Here is a 27,861-nt window from a genome sequence, read left to right on the forward strand (position 1 = left end):
CTCGATCGAGTCCCTCATCCCTCTGACTCAACCTCTTCACCTCCATAGACTCCCCCAGAGTCCCAGTGCCAGTGGCCACTCGTCAGTCTTTTCTGTTGTTCCCTATATTCTCTTTTCTTCCCTGGCCCTCTTCCCTCTCACACTTTCCTTGTTATTTCTTCGCTGTTTCTTTCGAAGGGATTTTCTTTTGCCATGTTTTCGCTCCAGCCCTGCACAAAGCCATTAGTTGGACCTCTGGGTTGAGGCTAATTAGCAAAATCCACACAGTTGACTCAAAATCCCGGAGTGGAATTTCACTTTCTGATTTTTTTTTTCACCTCTGACAAAGTCGTTGCTCGTGGAAGCTCATCAACAAAGATGAGTTCAGATCAGATCAGAACAGATCAGATCAGATGTGAGGTGAGGTGAGATAAGATAGGATGTGATAAGATGAGAGCGCCTGCAGCCTGGGTTCTGCGCCTGCGGGTGCGTCTTGTGCCTGCACATGGGGTTGGGTTGTATATGAGCGCCTCAGGGGTGCAGCGTCTGCCCGCGCTCTATGGGACCGGTTTATGCTCCTCGAGGCCGTGCAAAGGTGCTGTTCCATGGGTTTCCGGCTTCTCTGGGGGCTGGCGGTCCACGCCCTGCACCCTCTTGTGTGGCTGCAGGGCGTAGTGCTTTCCGGTGGTCGTAGGGTGTCTATACGGCTGCGTGAGTCAGGGGTGGCTTTTAGCCTTTTCCTCTGCTTGGAGGCGGTACGATAAAATTCCGACCTCATACACCAGAACCAATTGGGATAAGTCCAGCAGACTCACAGGTGAACACACACACACACACACACACACACACACACACACACACACACACACACACACACACACACACACACACACACACACACACACACACACACACACACACACACACACACACACACACACACACACACCACCATCTGCTTTGAACACACCCCAAACACCCTCCTGGTTACATCCTTCTCCTTTTCTGCCATAACTATGACAGGAGGAGGCCACGGGCCCAACTGCTGCTCCAGTTTTTCTGGACTTAATTAATTCTGTTTTGTCGATAAATGTTGTCGTCTGATGTTTCTATGTTTATGTTTTTCCATGTACATGTTTTGTTCTATGTTTATTTTTCTCACCTTTGGTGATTCTCCTCCTCTTGCAGTACTGATTAGTTGCTTATAGACCAAAACATGATAAGATCGTTCTCCAAAGAGGGGGATTGGTGGTGGCTCTGTATAACAGAGTCACCACCAATCCCTTGTCATCCTACAGGTCATCGACAGGACAGAGTTGTTACAGCAGTTCTTGATGATTTAAGAATTAATAGAGTGGCATTGCAGGTTGAGAACTGGACCTCCACTTGCAGATTAACTCTTTCCTAAATGCAATGCCATAAAAAATACTATGTGTTGTATGCCAAGCATGCTGACAGCACAGGTTTAACAATTAAAATTAAAATGAAAAAAAAAGATGCGATGAGATGAGTGCTTCATTGATCCCCTATAGGGAAAATTCAGGCTAGACAAATACATAACAGGATATTGCATAAATACCACCAAAGATCAGCTTCACAAACGATCACAGACTTGACCCAGCCCTCCTGTTACAAAAACAACACTATGTGAGCTTCACAAAGGAATAAAAAAAATAAAAATAAAAAAGTAAATAGCTGGATATTGTGCACATGGTCTGATGGGTCTTTCCCCCTACTTCCTCCATTAGGATTTTTGTTATTAATGTTATCTGGTTGTCCTCCATTTCTTTAACATTTCCTTTGCTATTTTATAATTTTCCAAAAGACTTTCTCTCTCCTTCTCCATCTCTTGTCTCATCAGCTGTTCCGTGGTTGATCCCTCTTTGGCGCTGTTGCACTTATCTGTTTGTGCAGAGAAGGCTTCATCTTTTATAGTGTGGGCCTTCATCTATTTTGGGATATTCAAACCTTATTCCTTAAAAAAAACAATTTTTTTTTTCTCCATTTCTCATTTTAGTTAATGGCTGTCTTCTCACAGTCTGAGATAGATAGACAGACAGACTGATACAGACAGAATATAAAATAGCAACATATGGAAAAATGTGAAAATACACAATAAAATGTAATGGTACATAATCAAATATGACAAAATACACTAAATCAAATGATAAACATATATAACTTAAAACAAAAACAACAAAAAACAGAAAAACAATTAAAAAAAAATACTACATAGAATTGACCCCAAAAACAAACCGGAAAAATGTTTATATGTATATTTGTAACTTGTAGATGATATACAATAACTAAGTAAATAAGCAGTGAACCAGAAAGATGGACCTAAAGATGAGGAAAACGATGACAATGTACAATACACCCGAATGATAAAACATTAAGACTAAAAAAATTGACTAAACAGAAAAATAGACCTATGAACTAAAAGAGCAAACAAAATGTTGACAATAAACCCCAATCTCTTCAAAGAGCCTTTTTCAGCCAATTCCCAAACTCTACACTCCGCTGAATTTCTTTTCATCCAGCCTTTCATAATAATTCCACCTCCACTTCCAAATAATAATGATGTGGCCCCAGCCCCCGCTGTCTGTGCACCATTGTTCCCGAAATTGTGTGAAATTAGACATACACCTCCTCCACCTCCATGTCGCTCCACTCAAACCCGGTTGCCCCCTTTGATGCACTTATTTGCTCGACCTTTTTGATTATTTTCTTCGTTCTCTTTGGTCATTTTTCACTGATGTCTTTTCCTCTAATCCTCCTCTTCTGTCTGTCTATTGAGTTCAAAGATATCAGACATTGTATTTGAGTTTTATTCTTTTGGGGTTGGATTTTTTATTTATTATTTCACTTTTATGGATTATGAGCATTAAAGTAAAATGACATAAAGAAAAGTCAATAAGTAAAATCAAAAAAGGAAAGACAGACAGACAGATAGATACTACTGTAAGATTCAAAATCAAATGGGGTTGGCGGAGTGTGTTTGAGAGAGAGCCATAGGTGAGGTAGGAGTCCAAAGTTCAAAAATGCAGACCGGTTTTATTTTCCCTTTCAAGGTCTATGTGGTTAGTAGTTTAAGCTCTGTATATAGAGAAAAAAATGTAACATCAAATAAAACACTAGAGGAGGAGAGGCACTAGCCGTGCAACTGAACAGAGGTAAGTTTGGTGCTTTACTTTGAGCTTGGCTGTGTCACTCTTCCAACAAGCCACAGGGAGCAAGGAAGTTTGGGATCGACGACCATAACGATCTGCCTCTGTTTTAGGTTCTCCTTGTCCGTGTAGTATTTTGGTGGTGGCTGAAGGTCTGGAAGATGATGCCTGATAAAGCTTGCCCAGTAGTGGTTGGCCAGATCTGAGAATGATGCCAGCGTCTTTTCCCAATAAGCTGGATGCTGGCATACACCATCTGGGGAAGTGAAGCAACCCACCGGCCCACCAAAAGCAGATTTGGGGTGACAGGGTCGAGATCCGCAACATCTGATGAGACGTATCCAAGAAGGATTGAGCAGCCTCAGCAGAAGGGAACTTCTGCTGACAGTTGTCTACATAAAAGGACTCAATGGTCAAAGGAATTTCAGAGGTTATCACATTCTCCAAGGCGGCCGCTAGCATGGTGCTGCAAAGCACAAATGGCACAGCAAGGGCTACATGTTGTACCAAAGGGTAAAAGTTGTCTCTAAAAGTTGCCTCTCAATGCCAGTCTGGTGGGGACTATGGTATTGAAAGCTGAACTGTAGTCAATGAACAGAAATCTCACATAGTCCCCCTTCCGGCCATCCAGGTGCGTGAGCGTGGTGTGCAGTGCCTGGGAGACCGCATCGTCCTTGGATCTGTTCAGCTGGTACCCGAACTCCACGGTGCGGGGGAGGGAGGCACAGATGTAATCCTTAATCAGCCTCTTGAAGCACTACCTGACAACAGAGGTGAGGGCCACCGGATGGAAGTCATTCAGGCAGGCTGGAGAGGCAATCTTCGGAACAGGAATGACGTTTGACCTCTTGAAGCAGAACGGGACCACCGACTCGGGAGGCACTGTATATCCGAGTGAACACCGGGGCTAGCTGGTTAGCACAGGACTTCAGTACTCGCCCAGATATGCCATCTGGGCCAGCAGCCTTCCGGGTGTTCACCCGCATCGCAGCCCTCCTGACGTCATGCTCAGACACCGAGCATGATGTCAGGAGGGCTCCGATGCTCTGAAGTTGTTTGTTATGACAATACAGCCACAATGGGAAAACCTTCAACATGACACGAGGGGACCTATTTGGACAATCAAGCTAAATGGTTGGATCTGGCGTGCTCACCATCATGCATGTGCTGCATGTCGAAGGTGTCATGAAGAATAATTGCGTGGATCTTATTGCAAGCTTCACAGGGTTTCTTCAGTGTGCAAGCCTCATTCAGGACAGCTGTTTAGAAAGAGTTCTTTCTTGTTACATAATGGATGGTATCGAAGGAACTTGAGTTTAACAGCTGTTTTCCTGGCCATCTTGGAAGAAGAGGAAGTTGGTAAATTAGGTGGAGTCTCCTTAGCCAGGTACATGGTGTCCTGTCTAACATGTTCCTTTGGGACCTGCTTTGTTCTATTCCTGACCAGCTATTTCCTTTTACAGTCTGTTGAGTTCAGAACAGCCCTCTGTGCCAAGTGACGAGCATGCTCTTTGGCCTGCAGCCATGTTGAGAAGTCTTCCAGAGTGTTAGACTGTTAAACTCCATCACCATCCCTTTGTAGACAGTGTTCAACGAAGGAATCGCGGAGAGTGCTGTTGCTACCTAAAATGGAAGCGGAAGGAACCTGAGAGAGGCTGGAACTCACATGGATCTCTCCAATGGAGTTGGAATGTATCTCCTGAATTAATGACGACAGGAGCTTTGCTTCCTCTAGATCTTGTTCAGTGTGCCTGAGCTTCCTCACTCTCGACATGCAGTGAGTGAGGTATTCGCCGCCTTGTGTAGCCTCACAGGCCTGGTCATCAAGATTCCTGTAATATTTCTCTGCCTCCTCCTCCTCATGTCGCTGCCTACGGAGTTCATGCAGCTCCATCTGTTTAACCTGTTCCTCCAAGGCTGCTAGCTGTGCAGGATTTAGGGCCTCTCTTAAAGCCTGGGTGGATCGCTGGCTGCTGGGTAAAGAAGTGCTAGTCATAGTGCGAACATATGACCCTTAGATGGGAACTTCTTGGCAACTACTATTCATCCCCGAGGGGAAATTGCAATCCCCCAGTACCTCACACCAAAGACAAAATAATAATAAGACAATACAATAACAAAATACTAAAAAGACAATATATGGAAAATATACAATACACCTGTACCCAAACTGTACCCAATAAAAATTTATAAATATTAGTATATATACAGTATATACTGTATGTATATATATATATATATATATATATATGTATATACCAATATACAGTAAACCTATCATTCACCTAATGAAAAAGAGTATTGGTAAATTATATCAAACAGCAGTGCATGTGTGATCTTTTGTATTCCAAATTTTCAAGAAAAAATGATTGTAAAAACTGTACAGTATGTGAAATCTGCTCTTATTGTCTCCATGCATGAAGACGAAGAGGAAGATGATGAAGAAGAAGTCCATTTGGAATCATAATTCCATTACATTATGAAATGAGATTGTGATATCCATTTTAGGTCATTTATCTACTGCCATTTGTCACATACATCATTCATCTGTGCTGAATCAAAATCTCCAAATATCCTTTTAAATAATCCTTTTAACCACATCTCATCTCAACACTTCCTTCAACATCTTCTTTCATCTTTCTGCTGCAATGCCCTCAGTTTCTCATCTCGCTAATTGTTTTGTTGGGGAGCAGACACCCCCCTCCTCCGACGCAGAGGGGAAAAAAAAGTAAAACAAAAAATAAATAAAATAAAAAATAAAACAAGGCTGCATGGCTCATCTGATGAGACGGATCAAAGGCCTTACATTTTTTTTACATAAAATCCACAAATATATTTTCTGCCATGCACCGATCCTTAATCCCTCTTTGATCCTGTGGCTAAGCTGCGCTTTTAAATATGACACATGGAACACAGACCGATTTCATTCTGACATTTCCTCTGGGTCCCACCCCCTCCGTCCGACATCCACCCCTTTTGTCTCCTGTAGTGGGTGGCATATCTGGATACTGTGCACCTGTGTTGGTCCCTGCTTGAACTCTTCTGCTTCGCTCGGCCTCCCGTCTGTGTCGATGTGCCCTGAGAGTGGACCATGTTGGACCATGCTCCCTCTCTCCCTCTCTCTCTCTCTCGCTCCCTCCTTCTCTCTTAATACACACATTAACAATCTTAATGGATAGCTTACATTAAAGGACTTTCACATGGATTTTTGATCTCTTAAGGGTGGTTAAGTATGTGTTCCCGTCACCGGGAGTCGTTAAATTTGGGATATAGTATATCCCTTGTGATCATTCCCGCACTCATCTGGAATTGCGGGTTGAATATCAGGTTGGTTTGATGTTATCCGAAGCCTCGGCTCCAACAGTGAGCTCAGATCCTCTGCCATCTGAGCTCTTCACGGGTCCCAAAATTCACCCGGGGAAACTCATCCCGATATCCGTACCCTGATAGTGCCTCCTCTCGGATTGGTGTTACACACAGACCTGCGACCCAAACCCGATTGTCCGTAATAAAATGTAGACCAGAGCCCGTGCAGGCCTCGGCCTCGGCTGCATCCGCAGAGACGTCCCCCTGGGATCGCCTTCTTTGTTAAATCGTACAGTGTGTGCGCCACTGGAACGGACAGAAAAGTCTTTAAATGTGTGCCGCTGTCTTTTGGCGTATCCCTGCAAAATTCCTCCCATTTACACACACGAACACAGGATCCCATTATAGAACCCAGAATTTCACGTAGGTGCGTTCACGTTCTGGCGGGTAAAGCGGAGTCTGTGAGCGACTGCCAAACACCCGAAAATGGCCCAATTATTCCGCGGCATATTGATCGGCCTGCTGCTATTTCCACCGTATTCTTAATCAACATCTGTTCTGTTCAGTGCGCTGTGCAAATTGACTTCTCGTTTTGTTTTTTAAGAGCAATTTGTCCGCCTGACTTGGTTCTTAGTTCTCACACGCCCGAAAATATACATGTGACATGTGTTTACGCCTACGTGTCTGAAAATTGTTTTGTTCCCACATGAATCCCAAACAATCAGGAGGCAGAAGCCGGCATCTGGGACGGATTCAACCACGAGATACAGAGCAGGGGAGGGGATGCTGGAAGGGAGCGCGAGACCAAAGGAGTGTAAGATGCGGTCCAGCACGGGGGAGGAAATGCTCTCATCCTCTTGGAAAGGGAGAGAGAGAGAGAGAGAGAGAGAGAGAGAGAGAGGACGGAAGAACCCGGCATGGTGTCGGGTTGATGCATGTGGAGCATCCTCTCTCGCCGATGGGAAATGTCGGACAAGTTATGATCATCTTCCTGTGATCAGCCTGTTCACCAGGCCTGGGTTTTTGCAGGTGTAACTCATTTGAGTTTATTACCCCACCGTCTGTCGTCTATCAAAATATCTGGAAAAGTATTTCGAGGTGGAATCCATAAGATTGTCTGCCAGGCCCCGGCGCCAGTTAAAAACGGTGAAACAGCAAATCTTTTTATATAGTAAAACTGTAGGTTATCATCCTGCTTTCCCTATTTCTGCATGATTTCATCCTGCGGGTGGCAATTTAGTGACGTTTTGACTAGATGCGAACGATTCCCTGCCCTACCTTTTCTATGTGTTTGTGCGTCATGGTCATGATACGAAATAAGGATATTTGGGGCAGATTGCCAGGTCACCACTTACAATTGGTCCGGTGGTAGGTTTGATGAAATTCATTGATTTAAACCATGCAATAGCCTCTGAAAAGCTAAATAACAACAACACAAGACGACTGTTTCAAAATCAGATGATACATTTATTTCACAGCAGTGGTTTCCATTCTGTGGATTGCTACAATGGAAAAAATATATATATATTTTTTACAACCATTTTATTTAAAACCAGGAAAAGCAAGTAAGGTTGAAGCAAAGTGATGTGTTCTGTCTATCCTCCGCTCCATTCAGTACCGGGGGGCAGCTTAATTCTGTCTTACCTTTCCTCAGTAGAGTTGCAGCCTCCTTGTATGTTTGTTGAACTCCCTGAAATAGTTTCGTAAGATCCCCTTCAAACACCGGCTGGATCAAGTGAGCTTTTCTCGGGTGTGGCGTGCTTGCGCTTCGCCCGTGCTGACTGAAGGCGTCGGCTGGCGTTGAAAACCTGCATTTGTTTTCGGTAAGAGCGGGCCATTTCAGCCCGTAAAAAGTGTAGAAGCTACAGTAAAACTCAGTTTCCACCAAAACTGTGTTGGTGAGCTCCAGCAGTGGTGTCACCTTCTGCACATCCAAAAAGTGAGTACCGTGACCGTCCGGGTTGGGGGCCCACGTTGCCTCAACGAGCTGGCTGCTCCGTTCGCTAAATCTCGCGTCCGTCTCCCCCAGTGCCGCTTGCACTCCGAGTCATCTCCTCGGTTCTGCCGCCGCTGGCCTACAGTGCGCTCCACCATGCACCGCCTCGGGTGCGCGGGGGCCTGGCGCGTTCTCTTACTTGGCGGAGGAGCTGCTGTTTCTGATAAGTCATGTGGGCCAGTGGCACGCTGTTCCCAAAATGGCTTGGGACTCCAAGCCATTTCCTGAGCTTCTCCACGCAATCCAAACACACTTCACAAGCTTCACTCCAGTGTGGAGGTCTGTTTTTATGGTCTTCGTTTTGGAGGCTCGAGGAGGGCGAGGATTCTGCGGACCATAACCGCAGTAAACCTGAAGTGGGTGTCGTTGATTTCTTTTAGGGAGCCCTGTTGCCTCTACTTTCAGTTACCGCGAAATAAAGGCCACTGCCGTCAATCTCTGCGAGGAACTGCGCGGTCCCGTCGTAACCCGTTAACGACGGCTGACACGGTAGCCGGGTGACCGGTCCACCTTTGGTGCGGTTGCCTGTTCAGATGTTCTCCCGTATACACTGCAGCCACGGTTGGCTTTTTCAGACACCGGTGAAGCGTGACACGCGTCGAAAAAGGCTTGTAGCGCATCCTCAGCTGACACGGCGTGGATAACCCCCAGATGTGGTTGATGATTGAAACAATGCGCATACGCACTGTATAACCCTTCTTTTTCCTGACATCACACTCGCGCCATCATACTGTAGCATTGGCTGAGTATATTTTTGACGTGCTCAGGCCTGCTTTTCTCAGCTCAGAAAGGATCAGTGTCGCGTCGCCCAGGCGGGGGGTAACCGCTAATATTGAGGGATTGTGGAGTCAGAGCACCAGAGAAGTGGCGGCGGTGACGGCAAAACGACTGGAGGTCGCCGGACCAGGTTTGTCGGACTTAATGCATCACAGTGCTCCGTCGCGGCCATTACCAGCAGCCCGTCGCGCGTCTCGTAATCCACGTCCAGACAACGGAGCACAACGGACACAGCGCCGCGACCAGTTGGATCCTTTGTCCCGTCCACCTTCAGTGTGTACCAGCTGTCCTCTATTTCTTCAGCTATTTCACTGCTCACCCTTTCACTCCTGAGCGCTTATTCTTTCTGAATTTCGTGTGACGTGTACGGTAGGTTGCATTTTTTGGGGACGTTGCTTAATACCTGGGCTAGGGCATTGTCTTTCCGTGTATTCCATCACTGACAAAAATAGTCCACCGACTCCAAAGCATCCAATGTCCCCCTCAGCGGTCGCTGCTGTGACACGAGGAACTCAGTGATATCCACGATCGCACCGAAATAAGCAATTCCTTGCCAGTCGCCCCTCGTCGACAAGTGCGGGGACCTTACCTCCCGTGGCACTGCGAGCACGGCGTTCCCTCCAGAGAGCACTGCATTTCAAATGTTCCTTGCCAGACGCGTGTCAAAACCTTCGGTGCTCTCCGTCTCAGATTTCCTGTTAACGAAGCCACTTTCGGCGAAGGCTTTGTCGGCACTAGCGCTAGACCCGGTCATAACCTGCGACGTGGAAAGCAAAAGGCAGCATCAGCAACTACTGAATATTCCAGCCGCTCCCTTCCATTAAACCAGCTTCTGTGGAACAGGCGTTTTTGAGTGTGATCAAATATCTGAGTAGGCTGGGATTGTAGGCGCACCGGGGATTGGCTCCCCTGTTCCAAGGTCGACAGGAGCAGTCGGAGGTGGAGGTGGCCGGGGAGGGCGGCGTGGGCACAGTCTGACCGTGCTTGCCGCCTGGGCAACATCTACGGCGGCTGGCGGAACTTGCAGATAAATTTCGGGCTCGGCGACATCACTGCTGTTGCCGGGGAGCCTGGCCTCGGCTGGGGACCCTACGGTGTTTTTTTGGTTTTTTTTCTTACGAAGCCGCGTTCTGATACCCATCCTTACTCCTGAACTGCTTTTTGGCAAAGGCAACGAGTTACGTAACGCCATGGCAAAAGTTGAACTCACTATTTAGCGAGCAAGCTAGCTTAAGTGTTAACGGTTTTAACTTTTATGGTATCGCATAACGTACGGCGAGGTTCAAAACGAATAAATGCATCTCTTGACAAGAGCGCTGTCCATGGTTCTGAAGCAACAGCGCTGTGCTTCAGAACCATGTTTGAATGGTGTTTCTGCAGCGGGGAAAAGAGACTGGATCAGATAACAAGCTTCACATTATTATTTTATGGGGGAAAGAACTTCAAAGAAGGTGTTCCTGATGCTCTATGACACTTGCATCTCGGCCAATATTTCTGTTGTTTTTGCTGTTTTTCCTATAGGGTACATAAAACTTAACCTGGGAGGGGCAGAAAATACAACTGAGGGGGCCTGTGTTGGGTGGATTACACCACAAGTCCCATCACCACTTAGAAATATCCTGTATGCATAGTGTGAAATGTGTGTTAAAAACTGTCTGAGGCAAAAAGATGATCCCTTTTTTTATTGCGTAAATAAAGTAATTTAAGGTGGTACATTGTGAAAATAGTAAAGCGAAGTCTCAGCAATTTTAACCAAATCAATCAGAATCCTTCAGTACGACTACTATTTAATACTATTTTGCTTACATTTACTCATCTTTTGTGTAAGTTCTGCTCAGGTCAGAGGTCAAAGCTTCCTCTAGGAGTGATGTTTGTTGAAAGAGGATCTGCTATAAAAAAAAAAAATAAAAAACAAAAAACAAAAAAACGTGTTTGAAGAACAGGGTTTGATGTGTGTGAATGCCCCAGATTCCAGATTTATGAAACTTCTCCCAAGTTCTTCACACATTTTTCTTTCAAAGGCAGCTGCTGCTTATCGTATGCAGAGCTGTTTTTTATATATATATATATATATATATATATATATATATATATATATATATATATATATATATATATATACTGAGCATCTCAGGGTGTCTTGTTCAGACGGAGAGAAATATGAAATATGCTGAAAAATACAGTAGTATTTTACTTTCCGTCTGTTTTCAAATATTTCTTATGTTTCATCCAGTTTCATTTCATTCAGTTATTTTATTTTTTATCCTTTTTTTGGAGTCCTCTGATTCCACACTTTTGATGTTTAATACCATTTAAGAAGAGTTGATTTGGACTCACTATTAGTTCCTGGCTTATAGTTAGTTTTACAAGGCGGGGTGTATATACAGGGAGGTATTATATGAGTTCAAACACAAACACGTCCAAGTTGTTTTCAAATAGTGTGATTAGTGTGATGTGTTGGGATTAAGCCCCGATAAGTTCTTCCCGTGGGGATGTTTAGCGTTTTTCCATTAACCTTAATTCATTATTAAGAAAATAATCGAATTAAGAAGTTAACTAATTGACATTTCAGTTTATTTTGCAAGAGCCCGTTAATTAATTTTTCCCACGTTTCACTTAACCTCCCCGCCCCCACGTGCGTTATCTTTATCGTGTGTTATCTTGGGACTCTTCACAACAAAATCGTGACTTGGACTCGGGAGCCGTTGCGTTTTCAACTTTATTCCATGCCAAAAGAATAAAAAATTAGGAGCATTCACATTACACCTGCAATACTTAACGTAAAGTGAACGATTAAAACACCCACAAACGAGCGAGGGATGGACACGGTCGTTCTTTCACACACACCTCAACAACAACAATCACATTAAGGATTCAACAATGCTTTCACCTTTACACGTTTCCATCATCCCTCCATACTGCATATATGGTTTTAATAGTCTTTATTCTGTAACTCTTAACATCTCTTCCCTTGTATTTCTGTACACAATATAAAAAACACAAAATAACATATTGCATTTGTGCTGCCATGGCACGGATCAAGTCTAATGAATAATCATCAATGTGGGTAAAACATTTACTTCATCAACATCACCGCTCAGTCCGTACGATTATGATTATTTTGTTACCCGCCAAATCGGCAAACTCAGGCCCAGCTGCATACGGCTGAACATTCAATATAACTCTGTCCTACATCATCAAAACAAAACTTAGTCTATCATGACTCTTGAATTCAGCTATTAGGTCCATGGTTTACACGCAGAAACCTAAAGTGCGGGAGTGATGGAGGGGTGACGCGTGGAGTTGGGGTTGTGTGGCCATGACTGCGTTTGAACTACATTCCATCTACAGTAATTTCCAGATAATCTGTCATGGAGGTCTTTTGGCAAGCGTAGATTTTAGGGAGACAACGTCGCACAACACCACAGAGAGGGGGATTGGGGGGCGGGGGGGGGGGGGGCGGCTTCATCCCAAAACTGGATCGCGATCGATGAATTGACTGATACTCGTCATATCTCTACATCCCGCCGCTAAGTCTAGCGCTACCACTGGGAAATTATAAGAAAATGATGATAATAAAAATAATAATAATAATAATAATAATTATAATAATAGTAATAAAAACATGCACTTTTTTCTCTTTCCGTTTCTATTTACACATCAAAAGTCTTAAATCATCTGTAAGAAATATGCAAACACTGGCAATAACAGAACAAGACAGAACGATTATTGCATTTCCTGATGTATTATTATCATTATTATTATTATTATTTTTTGTATTTCTTCAACTTTTCTATAACGTTATTACTTTGAGAGTCAGTGAGAGGTGTTCAATCTTGGTTTTTTTTCTTGTTTTTGTTTTAACAGCATTGCAGAAATAATCACGGTGAATTCATGGGGAAAAGGTTAAAAAACTAAACAAACATATGAATAAAAGCGACGGTACAATCTCTTCTCCTTCCTCGTTTTATCGTGTTCAAAAGCAGGGGGTTTGACCCTGTCAGTTGTTGTTCATAATCCACCAAGAAGCTGCAATAAAATGAGCAGATAATTAAGTGTTAGGCTTCGTGCCAAGAAAATATTGACTTTGGGCACAAATGTAAGTAAACTTTGCTTTCAATTTCACCCTGGAAAGCAAAGAAAAAAAAAATCTGCCTTTTCTTTAAAACGCACAAAACACAACCAACTATCTCACTAGTCAATAACACCCTTAGATATGAATGCCCAAACAGGCCATGCAGACCTTAAGAGGGGCAGGTGCTTGAGGTAAAAAGAAAAAGGGCACATGGAACAAGATTTTAAAATGCCATTTCCAGTATAACCTATTGAAATTTAGTAACCACTATGTATGTATGTATGTATGTATGTATGTATGTATGTATATATATATATATATATGTATATGTGTGTGTGTGTGTGTGTGTGTGTGTGTGTGTGTGTGTGTGTGTGTGTGTGTGTGTGTGTGTGTGTGTCTATATATATATATATATATGTGTGTGTATATAATTTAGCTGACTACAAAATATAACATACAGTTTATCTTAGGCCTTGCTGCCCAAATTTTACAACAACAAAAACAACATCTCCATTAGTGAGGGTGAATTTGTATATTTTGAAAATAAATATACAAAATTGGATAACAAACAAATAAACAAAATAAAAAAACGACGACATTTAATCATTTCACTGCAGATCCCATGCAATTCTCTCATGGACCCATAGGGGGCCGCGGACCCCAGTTTGTTAATCCATGTAGTCATGCAACTTACAACCATAATGCAATGAACGGGTTATTAAGAAAAACAACAAGTTGAACTGACTGAAGATCACAGGGTACCCACGCGTTGACATAATTATTTGATTCTGAAAGCTCTCTTCAAAAATATAAATAACAGCGCAATTTAAAACTAGATAAAGATCCCGACAAAGATCTGCGCCATTCAAAACATAAAAGCAGGTCTGAGAGAAAAATTCTTGATATAGAGACATATTCATGGTTTCACCTGGGAGGAGCATGGTGGACACCATCTCCGGCTCTTCCAGGGAGTCAATAATGCAGCGCTGGAAGGTCTTACTAATGGACGACTGGAGGTAGCTGATTGGAAAGAGCAACAGAACAAATGAGAGGCCGAGCCGCCCGCGGGTCAAAAACACCTGAGAGAGAAAGGAGGCAGGAGCCGAGCGCAGCGCTGCGACGGAGAAAAGACTCAAAGAGGTTTTTAGAGGGGATGCTTTGAGGTCATCCTCGTGTTTTCCGTCGAGGGCAATACGGGGAAAAAAACATCACAACAATCGGAGAATTTTGCACAATCGATATATCGATCTGAGAAGTCAACATTAAATCGATGGATAAAGATCGTCACCTCATCCAGGACAGACGGTCTTGCCAGAACTCGTACATGATAAAGCAGGATCTGTCTGGAAGGTTCTGTACCGACATGCTGAGAGAGAGAGGAGAGAGAGGAGAGAGAGAGAGAGAGAGAGAGAGAAGGACAAATAATCTTGGGGAATCTAGTATCAAGGGGAAATGGATGGTGATTTAGAAGCGCTTCCGTCAATAGACAGACAGACAGACAGACAGACAGACAGACAGACAGACAGACAGACAGACAGACAGACAGACAGACAGACAGACAGACAGACAGACAGACAGACAGACAGACAGAGGATCGTACTGCAGGTTGTTGAGCTGGCTGCTGGTGGCGTCTGTGTAGATCCTCAGAGTTTGTTGGAACTCCTCCACGTCGCGCTCCTTCACCGACATCTGCCTCTGGACCAGGAGAATGTTCTACCGAGGAGGGAAACAACGTGATTGAAAGCAGAACATTTTACTCTCCATGTTCTATACATGGATATTGGTTCATATATTGACACTCTACTACGACAACTACACTTCCGTTTCAGTATTATTGTTATTAGGGGTGCTGCCAGCGCCGCACACTTGCCATTATTGGATTATCTAATTATTGCTGAAAATTTCACTGTGCTACTCCTCCCACTGGGAGGAGTAATGCATCACAGGTTTCAGACAAAAATGGACTAAATATTCTACTTTTTTGTTCCATTTTTTCCCCCATGGGAAAGATTAGAGTGCGGCAAAGGACGAGCACACTCTTATGGATTCACCAGGAATTGTGGAGTTATTATTATGCCTATTTTTATTATTGTTATTATTAATATTACCGTTACAATAAATATATTACTATTATTATCACAGATTACAGATAAAAGATAAATACACAAAAATGTAACTATTCAATATTCAATATAAACGCGAGTAGTCGTAAGGCATTGACATGCCAAACATAGACTTTAAACCAATAGGAAGAGCTCTACCGTTACCCCAGGGAGCATTTTTGACCAGCTGGACTCACCGATTTATATGTGCCGGCTAATGTGTCCTCCTTGAGAGGCTCGAGATGCGGACTCTGCAAATGGAGGCATAAATATTTCAGTCGGCAATGAGCGGAGCAAGGCACCAGTGCACAACAGAAAGGGAACGATATCCAGCAAAACGCAGCCTCCGGTCATGGGCTGACAGAGCCTCGCCAGCGACGCTCGGTCTCCGTTGCGATTGTTTGGAGGATGGGACGTTGGTCTTGTTATCCTGAGACCGGCTCGGTCTGCCTCCGACATCCTCAGAGGATTAAGCGGATGAAATTTCACATGTACGCCCGTTTCAGTTGCAACAATGGATGAAACCAAAATAGAACGTGCTCTGCGCTACGCGCTGGCTGTTTTCTTTTTTTTTTGCCTGTTGTTGCATCGCTGTAGGGTTGTATGGTTATATGAATCAGGGAGAAGAGAAAACATGGAATTAATTTGTAATTATCTGAGGATAACTGAGATACTGTCACCATGATATTGGGGGCGTCCTGCAAAGCAGGGAATCTCAACCTTTCTCATATCAAGGACGCCTTGATAGGCATGAGGCCGCGGACCTGATTTGATAAGATTTTGTCTCTGGGACCCCGATCTGAAAAGATGATTTTCATTGCTGGATATGATTTATTCCACACCTCCATACCTGCCTGTGCTATGCTTGGAGGGATAACAGTGAAACGATGATCCCAACAGTCATTGCTGTTCATTCTCTAACGGGATAAACATCTTAAAAAAAAAAAGAAATAATTGTGATTGACTATAAATTATTTTGCCTGGGGCCCACCGGAACCTCTTGGAGGACCCCTAGCTGTCCCCAGACCCCACATTGAAGATTGAGGATCGCTGGTATACAGTATCCCCGCAGCTCAGGACTTGGTTTGAGTGGAACACAGCAGGACCTCAATGACTTGTACTCCGCTCCGCGCACTACAAATCATATATTTATATGTCTGAAAAAGTAAACTTCCCTCTGTTTGTATGGCACTTCTGACAATAACAACGGACCTTTCTAAAGGAGACAATCGATGTGTGTCGAGCTCTTCTCACTTATTAGCAAAGTTTTGGCAAGGAGTCAAGGCCATAGCAACAGACAGAAGAGTGCATGTGAATGTGAGTGATCCAAGCAGCTGGTTGGTGAGCACACACTGTACAGTAGCATTCCTGTAAGACCGTGGTCCAGTGTGGCTCACGGAGCTGAATATGACGATAATGAGGTTTCTAGCCGTTCTCAGCCCCTTTAGCACATTCACATGACTAGATTTAACAAAGCAATGCATTGTTTATTCTTTTACCTTATTATAGGGCTGTCATGATCATGAAATTTTAGCCGATGATTAATAGTCATGCAAAAAATTGCAGTGCAATCAACAGTTTTACGATTTTATGGTTATTATTTTATGCCTCGATTATGGTATAAGCCTATAATAGAAGAGCCATAGAGAGTTCATTTACTTGAACTGAAACTGATGTAATGCACCAACTTTGCATTGTATTTGTTGCAAAATTCCTTACAATAGTTTGAAATTCCCCTGAAATTTGGATGGAAACATATGACTGGAGAATTTACCGAATTTACAAAATGATATTTATTTAGCTAAAATAATTGAATTGTGTCAATGAGGATGATAATCGCTGAGGATGAATCAATTATATAAGGTATTCCTTATACCGGGAATAACTGTAATTACACCACGCAAGAACATCCGTGAATGACTTGATACCAACCTCACACTCCAGTTTGTCGATGAGCTGCTGCAGACGGTTGATCTGGGAGCTCCAGTGGTTGTCGGGCTCCACGCTGACCCCTGACACAGAAAGTAAACGATCGGACAGAACAACACAAGGACAGGCGGTCGGTTATGGGAGGAATTCTGTATCCCCATCAAGCTAAGATAAGATAAGATAGTACTTTATCAATCCCCCATAGGGGAAATTCAGGCATTGCAGCCGTTCAGTGGGGAAGCATAAAGTACAGAGTAAAAGAATGAGGGGGTACATTAAATTCACTATATATGTATATATATATATATATATATATATATATATATATATATATATATATATATATATATATATATATATATATATATATATATATATATATATATATACACACACATACATACATACATACATATGTATATAGGCAAATCCAAATGTAAGAAATAAAATAAGTAATGAAGCAATAATAATAATAATAATAATAGATCAATAAATAAATAAATAAATAAATAAATAAATAATATTAATAATATTAACAATATTAATAATATTAATAATAATAATAAAGCATGCAAGAATGTATATCAAAACTATTTCAATAATATTGCAAATATATATTAATATATTACATATTTGACATTTTTGGATGGATTTTATTGCCTGCATTCAAATATCTTAGGATTTTATGCACGATGTGCATATATATATATATATATACACTGTACTGTATATATTATTATTATTATTTTTTTTTTTTGTGAATTGTGATACAGAATTCCATTCATAGTTGGTCAGACTTGATGTGGCACTGTGAAACTTCTTATGTTTAAAAACGACATTCTTTTTTTTTGATTGCCACTACTAAATTTGCTCAGAGAGCTCAGTTCATAAAATCCAAGTCAATAAAATAAGAACGGTAAAAAGGAAGCGTCTGTCTCATCCCTGTACAGTAATAATAATAAAAATACTAAACTAGATACGCATCTACTACATTATGTTTTAGTGGACATTTTCTCCCAATATAAATGACATTGCAAATCTTGTGAATTAGTAATTTTTGACACAATAATGGCAAATATGGAAACACTCTAATTTGCCTTTACAAGACGTCGGGAGGATGGGTGAATTCATACGGTGTTTGAATATTTGTAAAATATGTGACATAACATGATGTGCTATCAACATAACGGAGCCGCTGTGAAATGAAATGGACCGTGACTGGCTCAAAACAGCTCCTGGCAAAATGTGGAAATTAAATGTCACTACAAGAATATTATCTGCTTCAACCTGCCTCATTTGGATCCAATGGTGTCTACTTTTTGTGTCTTACTTTTTGCAGGTCGCCAGTTGGAATAGGCTCAAAGATAATGAGTGAGTTCGAGAGGTGGACCTACTCCACCTACTTCCACCTACTCCGAGGTCGAGCTGGAGAGCTGCTGCGTTACCTCCGACCTTGCATCGTATGGATTTGGAAGGGATGGGAAGAGCGAGCCATGGGAGTGGGAGGGAGTGGGAAGGATTTATATCTGTTACATATCAAACTCCCAAGTGGAACGTAGGCAGATTTAATGTATTTGTTACTGGTTACTTGAGGTTGTTGTTGTTCAGATACAGGCACACCGTGGGAGCTGTGTGGGGGAACTCATGGCGTTGGATGGTGTTCATGAGGTCTTGATGCAGCACATGATGTAACGTGAGGAGTATTTGACATCAATTCAGAAAATTTGTGATGTGAATTAACAAATGTTATCGGTACGTTAAGTTATGGTAAGTAATGCAATTTCTTTTTACTTCGCAGACCATTCTAGCTGTTCCAACTAATGCCTCTACCTGCTTGGGCATAATATTCACGTTACTAATGATTGTTTCTTGTGTGTAAAAGTCTTAAAAAAGCACCAACAGCCATCTGTGAAATATCATCAAATTACCAATATTGAGGTACTCATCAAAAAATATTGTGACATTTGATTTTGTCTACATCGCCCAACACTATTTGGAATCCCTCAACACCACCACAAATAAAAAGACTCTTTGGGGTAGAAGCTATGAATTATGGAAATAATTACTCAGGACTAGGAGTAAAAGAAAAAAAAAGAAAAGAAACATAAATAAATAGGGACCCGACAATACAGGCGGACAACTTCACCCGGTTGCTATTAATCATTTTTCTAGGGACGCCCTGGGACCCCTCGGAGCATCCCCGCTCTGGCGCGTACCTGTGGTGAGCATGCCGGAGTAGGGGTCCGTCGGGGACAGACACATGTTCTTCTGGATGCGGCGGCCGGGGCGCTTGGCCGCCCTCTGGATGGGGAGATCCTCGGGCTTCTTCAGCATCCTTCGGCCCGTGCAGCTCTGCTCGTCCACGGCCTCCATGGCGCAGTCCAGTGAAGACTGGAGGGACTGCAGCTGCGTGGACGTCTCCCTCAGGAGGAAGCGCGTCACAAACTGGCCCAGCACCGAGGAACCCTGGTATTCCTGGTCGGCACAAGACGGGAGAAAGCGATCAGGGAAGCGAGGTGCGAGGATGTGGAGATGTGCGTTATTGCTCACATGATGTCACGCCTAATCTTTGTTTTGTCATCTACTCTCAAAAACGACATGCCGGTAACACAGGACGCGGTTAACATGAATAAATATGCAAATAAATATGAAGCATACCGAGGCAAGAGCTGTGTGATTGCATGGTCGGGAACTGGGACAAGAGGATGTCGATTTAGAGACGAGTTTTAATGTTTAATGTGCACATTCAATTAATCACTGACGCGGTGGTGCTCAAAGTCAGAGGCGGTAACTGTTGCCCACAGCGACAGGGGGGGCCGGGAATAACTTGGTCATGCACGACGGCGATAAAAAAACAAGAAGTCAAGGAGGAAAATCTGGCTGCATTCCTAAGAGGTCAAAGGCGACCATTCTCGTAATTTTGAGGGAAAGAAAACAAGAAAAGAATGAGAGGAAAGGTGACCTCAAAAGATAGAGGTATGTCTTCATGAGCATTTCTATGAGGGAGCCTGGTCACGATTTTGAACTGTAAATAAATTGTTCTCCGGAGGTTCAGCAGACTTTTTAAGGACCTGTGGGCACCCTGTGATCACTATATGTTGGCTGGATAAACCTAGCTTGCAAGTAGCTAAAACTTCTCTATAAAACATGATTTGTTCCACATAGGTGTGTATGCCTTAATACATCATGATTGAAAACAAGTAGGGGGAGCCGGGGGGGCTTTTCAAGATCTAGCCCAGGGCTCCAAAGGAGCCAGGACCGCCGCTGCACTGCGCCCACAGTACTGTAGCAGGTTGCCTTGTATTCTCTTGTGTTCTTCAAGAGGAATCCAACTTTGCCTTCTCCGATTCAGCGAGGGCTCCAGATGCCACGGCTCGGAGAAAATAACAGCCCGGGAAGAAACGTGACGGAGCATTGGCAGCGCGACATGAAAAACCATAAACAACGGAATTGGTTTATTGGAATCCTTTGGTCCTCGTGTCTCGAAGCGTTCTCCTTCCCTCACAGCGCCCGCCGCACTCCATGAGTAATGAACCCGAGGGCTTTCTCCTGCCTCCTTCCTCTTTCTTTAAGTCGGAGAGAAGCTGTGCTCCGTTTTATCTCAGGATGCTGCAGCGGCGGTGGGAATGCATTCCCCTCCTTCGTATCTTTTTATATACAAGATACCATGTCCTGTTTTATTTCTAACCGCTATAGGCCTATTTCACGGTTCTGAATCTCTGAATCTGAGTTATTTGTAATCTGTATATCAGTATAAGTACTCTTCGGTGAAATACATTGAATCTTAAGTCATATCATCATTAATTTTTTCCATGACAATATCCTAATTTTCGTTATGATACGACGCTACTGAAGGGCGATAAAAGATAAAATTCCTTTGAAGCCTTTGAGTGAAAATGAGCTCTCAGATGGTGCCGCTGCCCTTCGAGACGAATAGGAAGTTCTGGCGGAATGACAGCAAGATGAAAGATGCATGAGTTTGAGAAAAGCATACACCAACAGACAGAAAAACAAAGTCATTGGTTCAATTAAAAAAAAAATTAAAAAAAAAAGCTTAAATTTGCGACATCATTATTTCTCGGGTGCTCTCGACTTGATATGGAGAAATCAAGACGCACATTTTAAGATGAGAAAACCTGAACATTTTTAGTTAAAAAAAAATACAAAGAACGTTTGAAGCAGATCCAATGACTTTGGGCCAATTTTACCCCCTTTTTTTTTTTTTTTTTAAGCGCACAGAATAGACGGACAGAGGAGAAAAGAAAAGTAGGCAGACAGAACAAAAAAACGGAACGAGGAGAGATAAAGAGAGAGAAAAGGCACGGAGAGCGAACGGCAAGCCGAGAAACAAACAAGAGGGGGAAGAGATGAGAGGGGGCGATAAGGCGATGCTAGAGCTGGGAGTGGAGGACATTTACTGTCAGGCCAGTTGGAAGGGCTGCAGGGTTTTCGGGCGGGGCAGGGGCGAGGGAGGGGGGTTGTTCTTGTCAACCCAGGTTATTGTCATATAAACCTCCGCTACAGTCACTGGTGACTCTCTTTATGTCACTCTCTACGGGTGACTCTCTCTATCTTCCTTTGCACACACCGGATGAACTCGCGCACACACACGGATGGGGCACCAGTCCTTTAGATCGGTTTTTCCAAACCTTTTTGGTGCCACGGCACACCATACCACCATCCTGACAACCATTAAAAACTTTACTGACCCGCAGGACTGTTCTCAGCATTATAGTCTGCAAATAGTGATGCAGGACTCGCGAACAACTCGTTCGCGACGAACAAATCCTTCGACTCAAATGACTCGGGAGTCTGGAGTCACTGGCAAAAGAGCGAGTGAGTATAAAGACCAAGGCAAACAGATTATAGGCATTTGGGTGTAATTCGTATCTTACACACAGGTTCACACTTTGAATTCCACCAAAATAAATAATTGTACTCGTTCATCGTTCACCCGGAGATCTTCCCTCGTTCTCCGTGTGTTACGCCGAGGGAATCAAGAATCGGAGGATTGTGACTCGTCGAGAGCGAATGTCAGAAAAGCAGTCGGACCTGAGAGCAGCCACCAACAGCTTTGACTTTCAGTGTGAGGCTGGATCTTGTTCTGATGAACACGGAGCTGCTTTAGAGGCTGGAACCGCCAAATTAGATGAATTAGTGCAGCCTTGCAATTTTGAGCTTGCAACACAAGAAAAGAGATTTCTATTATTTATGTATTTTAAGGTAAATTGAAAACTTTTCCACACATGGACACTCGGGGTTGAAAAACACTGCTTTAGACGTCATCATTTTGTCCGGGACATTTCCTTGCCCGGGTTGGCGGTTAAAATTAGTGGATGCCGTTGACTTCAGTGTGAAATATTAGGGTTCGTGGAGCCAATGTAGCCAATTTGGGCAATGTATTTCTCCATCTTCCGTCGAGTATATTTTAACTTTACGGTAAAAAAACCAAAATGTATTAGCAAAAATTGAATCCACTCCATCCACTCCCGGTCTCTCTCCAAAGGGAGGCTGTTCGGCAGGATCGATCGCGGTATTGATTATGTCTTGGGAGCTTGGGAGTTCTTAGATGTTGATCTCTGCGGTTTCGCTCGAGGCGATCTCATCACGTTGAGACCCTCGCCGCATGAGCCGTGCATGTTAGAGACAGCCCGAATAATCCCTCGTACGACTCATGGGATTCGTAAGGCTCTCCGGGGTGTCTGCAGGTATCGGACGGTTGGATTGAATGTTTTTTATGACAATGTTAAGACTTGCTTTGTTGAAAAAATTTAACACTGACCTTCGGTCAAATCATCTCTCGTACGAGGGGCGGGCTTAGGGTTTTATAACTTGACCCAAACTGAGAGCTCATAAATTAAAATAGAAGACAAACTATGTTATAAATCTAAGACTGTTTAACTTTAAAGGCTAATATTTGTAAAAAAAAAACAAAAAAAAAACACTATTTGAAATTAAGACATTTTAAATACTTTATAAAAGGACCTGCAGAAATAACACCATCCCGCAATAACACTAATTTTAGCGGACCCATTATACTCCACTTCCCAAGTTAATATAGCTCTCTGAAATCCCAAAAACATGTTTTTGAAGATGAAAATACCACTGAGATTATGCATTCTAGCCACTCTAACGTGCCTCTACACCATTCGGTTGCAGGACGGGTTTGTTTTTGTGGGAGCCCTGCCGAGGCCCCGGGTTCTGTGAGCCACTGGGGTTTCAGCTATACTTCAGGGTTCCGTTGTATTTAGTCAGTAAACTTTTTTTATTTTTATTTATTTTCTATTTATTTATTTATTTTTTAACCTGTGCTGTCAGCATGCAGGGCATACAACACAGACTATTTGTGTCATTGCATTCAGGACAGAGTTAGTCTGCAAGTGGAGTTCAACTTCTCAACCTGCAATGCAACTCTTTATTAATTCTTAAATCATCAAGAACTGCTGCAATAACTCTGTCCTGTGGACGACCTGTAGGATGACAAGAGCACAGTTTTTGGTTCTACAGAGCCACCACCAACCCCCCTCTTTAGAGAACTAGTTACCATGTTTGGGTCTATAAACAACTGATCACTACTTCAAGAGGGGAAGAATCACCACGGTGAGACAATTAAACAGAGAAACAAACATTTACACAAAAACATGAACATTGGACGACAACATGGATTGAAAAACAGTGAATTAGGCCCAGGAAAACTGGAACTACAACTAGTCAGTAAACTTTCACTGATTTCATCGCATCAGTCCACTAAAATCTGTATCTGAACAAATTTCAAGCGAGGAATAAGCAATCCAGTTGCTGAAACTTCACTCATATTAGATCTACAAGGCCTCATTTAAAGGTTTGTTCCGAGTTTCATTGCCATGCTCAAAGCATGTGGGGGACACTGCACCGGGACATCGTAGGCAGAGATTTTTGTTTCACGTAAGCATCGGAATATAAAATGCAATGGCTCACATAAATACGTCCACAATAAAATATAATATTATAAATAAATAAATAAATAGAACAATATTTTTATTGGTTTTGTCGGGAGAAATGCACAGTGTGGCACCCACGGTGCCCCCGGCGTGCCAGCGACGAGGCGCACAAGGGTGCCAATGGTCCCCGCGGCGCGCCGGCGGCCTGTCGACGGCGCCCAGTGCGCCGAAAGTGTGTTTATATTTCAGATGCGGGTTATTGCATTTGACTCCGTTTTCTTACGGAACGAAACAAGCGCCGCGCATAATGGGGACACTCTCTCCGTGACTCTCTTAGCGCCAGCCCTGAACAGAGCGGTTCCCGGCGGCGCTCGTTATTCTCCAGCCGTGGGTGGCGCTTCTGATTCTACTGAAGCCCCCACTTGATGTAGGAAGGGGGTGAAAATCTGAACGGGGTTGTTTCATGACATGTTTTCGGATATAGACAGCTCACAAAAAAAAAAACGGACTGGGTTGTTTTATTCCATGGTTTGTGCTGCGTAGCTGTGCTGTGTGGGAGAACCATCCGAGAACCAAATGTAATGTGTGTGCACGAGCACCGAATGAGTGAGGTTTTTTCGTGACGGGTCCCCTTTAAGGCAAAGGCGTGATCGTGGACCAAGGTTAAACGTTAGTTACCAAGCTGGCAATTAGAGACGTGCAAGAGAGAGACTGTAAATATTAAGGAGAATATTAGGAGGCATGACTCACCACGGAGGGGCAGGTACGTCTAAGAGCTCATGACGTGCTTACGGATCGTGTTGATTTTATATTTTGGGCGACAACAAACACAAAATTCAGAACAGCTCAAGAAGTTTGCATGTCCTAAAATACATTTGAGACCCGACAGAGGTCTTAAAAACAAAAAGTAGACCTGAAGAATTCTGTAATTATGTATATATCGTGATGCTGAATTTTTGGACACGGCCCTCGTAGCAGTCCCACCGGATCGAAACTGACGGACAATCAAACAATATTTAGTCGAATAGAAATGTATGCAAACGGCGAATGGATGCCGTTCACATAGTCATAGTCATCTATATGATAATTAGACCCTCTGCAGTTTCCTAGTTTTATAGCTCTAACTGCTCCCTATAGTTCCCGTACAGCCCACCACAGCAGTTACAATAAAGTGATCATTTCAAGGTGTAAAGGGTCATCTTTGAGAGTGAAAGGCTCTTTGTCAGGTTCTGGGCGGCCGTGTTCAAAAAAAGACGGAGAGTCAGTGAGTGGAACGAGAGAGAGAAAGAGAACAAGAACAAGAAAGAGAGAGAGAGAGAGAGAGAGAGGCAGATCCACTCATGCAGAGCAGGTTTCGCCCTCCTCTCCATCACTGTCACAGCTCAGCTCAGATCTCTCTCTCTCTCTCTCTCTCTCTCTCTCTAAAAAAATCTCTCTCTCTCTCTCTCTCTCTCTCTCTCTCTCTCCCTCTCTAGCTGACAAGCGAGGTGCAAAGTGAGCCCAGTCCGCGATCCTCTGGGAGCATGAGATGATGCTGAAGGAAAGTCGTAAAAAGCCCTGCATATGAGCTAAGGCTGGTTTGTTCTTTCATTATTATCACAGGGAATTGTACCCATTATGAATATTGTACACAGCACGACATTCCGTGTTACAGAATCTGACACGTTGAACACGTTGTTTGTCACGTTCAAGTATGACTAATTACCAAAAAAAAAAAAACTCCCTCAAACATTTTTAGACGTCACAGCAGGAGAAATGGCAGGGCGATCGTAACTTCCGACGACCATTCATTGATAGTGATTTGGAATCTCAAGCTCAATCTCTTCCAAGTACAGTACACTACCCTACAAAGAAATGTTAAGTTACCGTCCACCCCTTCCCCACCCGAAAACGAGCCGACAGCTGCTGCGCGATGCCCTCCTACCTCTTTAGTCTTGTCCATGGCTTTCAGGATGGCGACGTTCAGCTTATCCAGAGCAGACAGGACGTTGACGTACTCTCCCAGGTGGGGGGTGAAGTACTCTGTGGTGGGGAGGATTCACAGGGTCGTTGAAGACTTCCAACCAACTTTGCAGGAGTGTGTGTGTGTGTGTGTGTGTGTGTGTGTGTGTGTGTGTGTGTGTGTGCGTGTGTCAGTGTGTGTGATTAAGAAATGGCACCATTTAAACTACAATTTCAACTAAAAATTGCAATGACTGTAAAACGTGCTACATGCAATATTATTTACTTTGAAAAAATAATATTCACATCATATATTTTCAGATTTGATCTCACATATTCTATATTATATATGTATATCATATAATATTATATCATATATCATATTGTATATAACATAATATCATATAATATATATTATATCACAGGTCCCATCATATCAGATATCGCACCATAAAGCATATCATATCATACATGCATATATATTGACATCAGGCCATCCGATTTCAAATAACTGAAATCAGAATGAAAGGCTGCATTATACCGTTGGCCTTTCATTACACCCGTCCACATTGGGGGAGGACTGACAAAGTATCTTCGTTACGCACGGTGTTTTCGTTGGTGTCGTTCAGTTATAAATACATCTACAATAAAAAACAAACTGTTATTATTGGTGTTGGTTGGGAGAAACGGAGTGGAGCGGAGACAGGCAGTGCTGCCACCTCGTCACCTTTTCTTTTTTATATCATTTTGGGTTTTTTTGAAAGGTTGAAAAATATGGGGTATTTTCGGGAAAATAAACAACCGGGAAGACAGCGGGAAAGAAGGGTTGAATACGGTAGAATCCCGGGAACAACGGGATGATTGAGAGCTGTGCCTTTCATGGCGCAGGCTTCCTCATCTCTTACACTTGAAACAATACGCGGACATAACAGGGAGTTTGAAAAGGGCCTGAAGTCAACGACGGTTAGCCAGAAAGAGCTGAAATCAGCAATCGACATCAGGGGCCTCGGGGGCCTCTCTGACCTTTTGTCATCGCCCGGCGCGGGGGGGGGGGGGAAATCAAAGTGTCGCCGATAGCGCAGAGTCAATAAAACCGCATCCAAAAGTCAGACGGAATTACCTGAAAGTTTGTCAGTGTCCAGGTTGCTGAGAGGAAAGAAGACAAGGAGACAGGTTAATGAAACGGCGTGGAAAGCGTCAGGAAGTGCTTCTGTCGGGGGGGCGAGGCCTTTTGCCGTCGCGTCCGATGGCGTTCTGGTGGAGACAAGGAGGCGCTGATTGCCGCCGGACTGCGTCTCACTAAAGTGCTGCTGTCGTACCATTAGTCATCCACTCCGAGGCTTGTTTACATCAGGCAATCTCATTGATCAAGGACGGACTCCAACTGAGCTGATTACTCAGGCAGCTGGTTGCCATGCCAACTATTGCGGCGACCAAGGGCAGGGGGGGGGGTGTTTTCTTTGTGTTTGGTCTGTTGTGGGATGTTTGGATATTTTTTGGAGGGATGGGGATCATAAGAAATGTGTCTGCATAATGCGGGTGCAGTACGCCATCTGTGAAGCTCTCAACGTGCTGGTTGCCAGTTCAGTCAGCAGAGTTAGTTTTGTTGAGTGCATTTTGTACCTGGCAACAGCAACAAAGATCACGTTTTTATGTTTTCATTTTGGCG

At 43.3% G+C, this 27,861-nt stretch overlaps 1 protein-coding gene across 1 annotated transcript in view; it reads right to left on the reverse strand.

Moving 5' to 3' along the window:
* Positions 1-11,926: 11,926 nt before the first annotated feature.
* The window catches only part of LOC307241004 (N-terminal EF-hand calcium-binding protein 1-like), a 29,861-nt gene continuing 13,926 nt past the window's right edge, over positions 11,927-27,861 (reverse strand). The window contains exons 4-12 of the mRNA XM_080014952.1: positions 27,313-27,338; positions 26,176-26,273; positions 19,548-19,806; positions 17,335-17,414; positions 15,600-15,653; positions 14,901-15,013; positions 14,589-14,666; positions 14,229-14,320; positions 11,927-13,254 (exon numbers count right to left, since the gene is read on the reverse strand). Of these exons, the coding sequence (XP_079871078.1) occupies positions 13,226-13,254; positions 14,229-14,320; positions 14,589-14,666; positions 14,901-15,013; positions 15,600-15,653; positions 17,335-17,414; positions 19,548-19,806; positions 26,176-26,273; positions 27,313-27,338 (829 nt within the window). The 3' untranslated portion in view covers positions 11,927-13,225. The remainder of the gene's footprint in view (positions 13,255-14,228; positions 14,321-14,588; positions 14,667-14,900; positions 15,014-15,599; positions 15,654-17,334; positions 17,415-19,547; positions 19,807-26,175; positions 26,274-27,312; positions 27,339-27,861) is intronic.

Source organism: Zeus faber, assembly GCF_960531495.2.
Source record: "Zeus faber genome assembly, chromosome: 15".
Classification (NCBI taxonomy): Eukaryota; Metazoa; Chordata; class Actinopteri; order Zeiformes; family Zeidae; genus Zeus; species Zeus faber.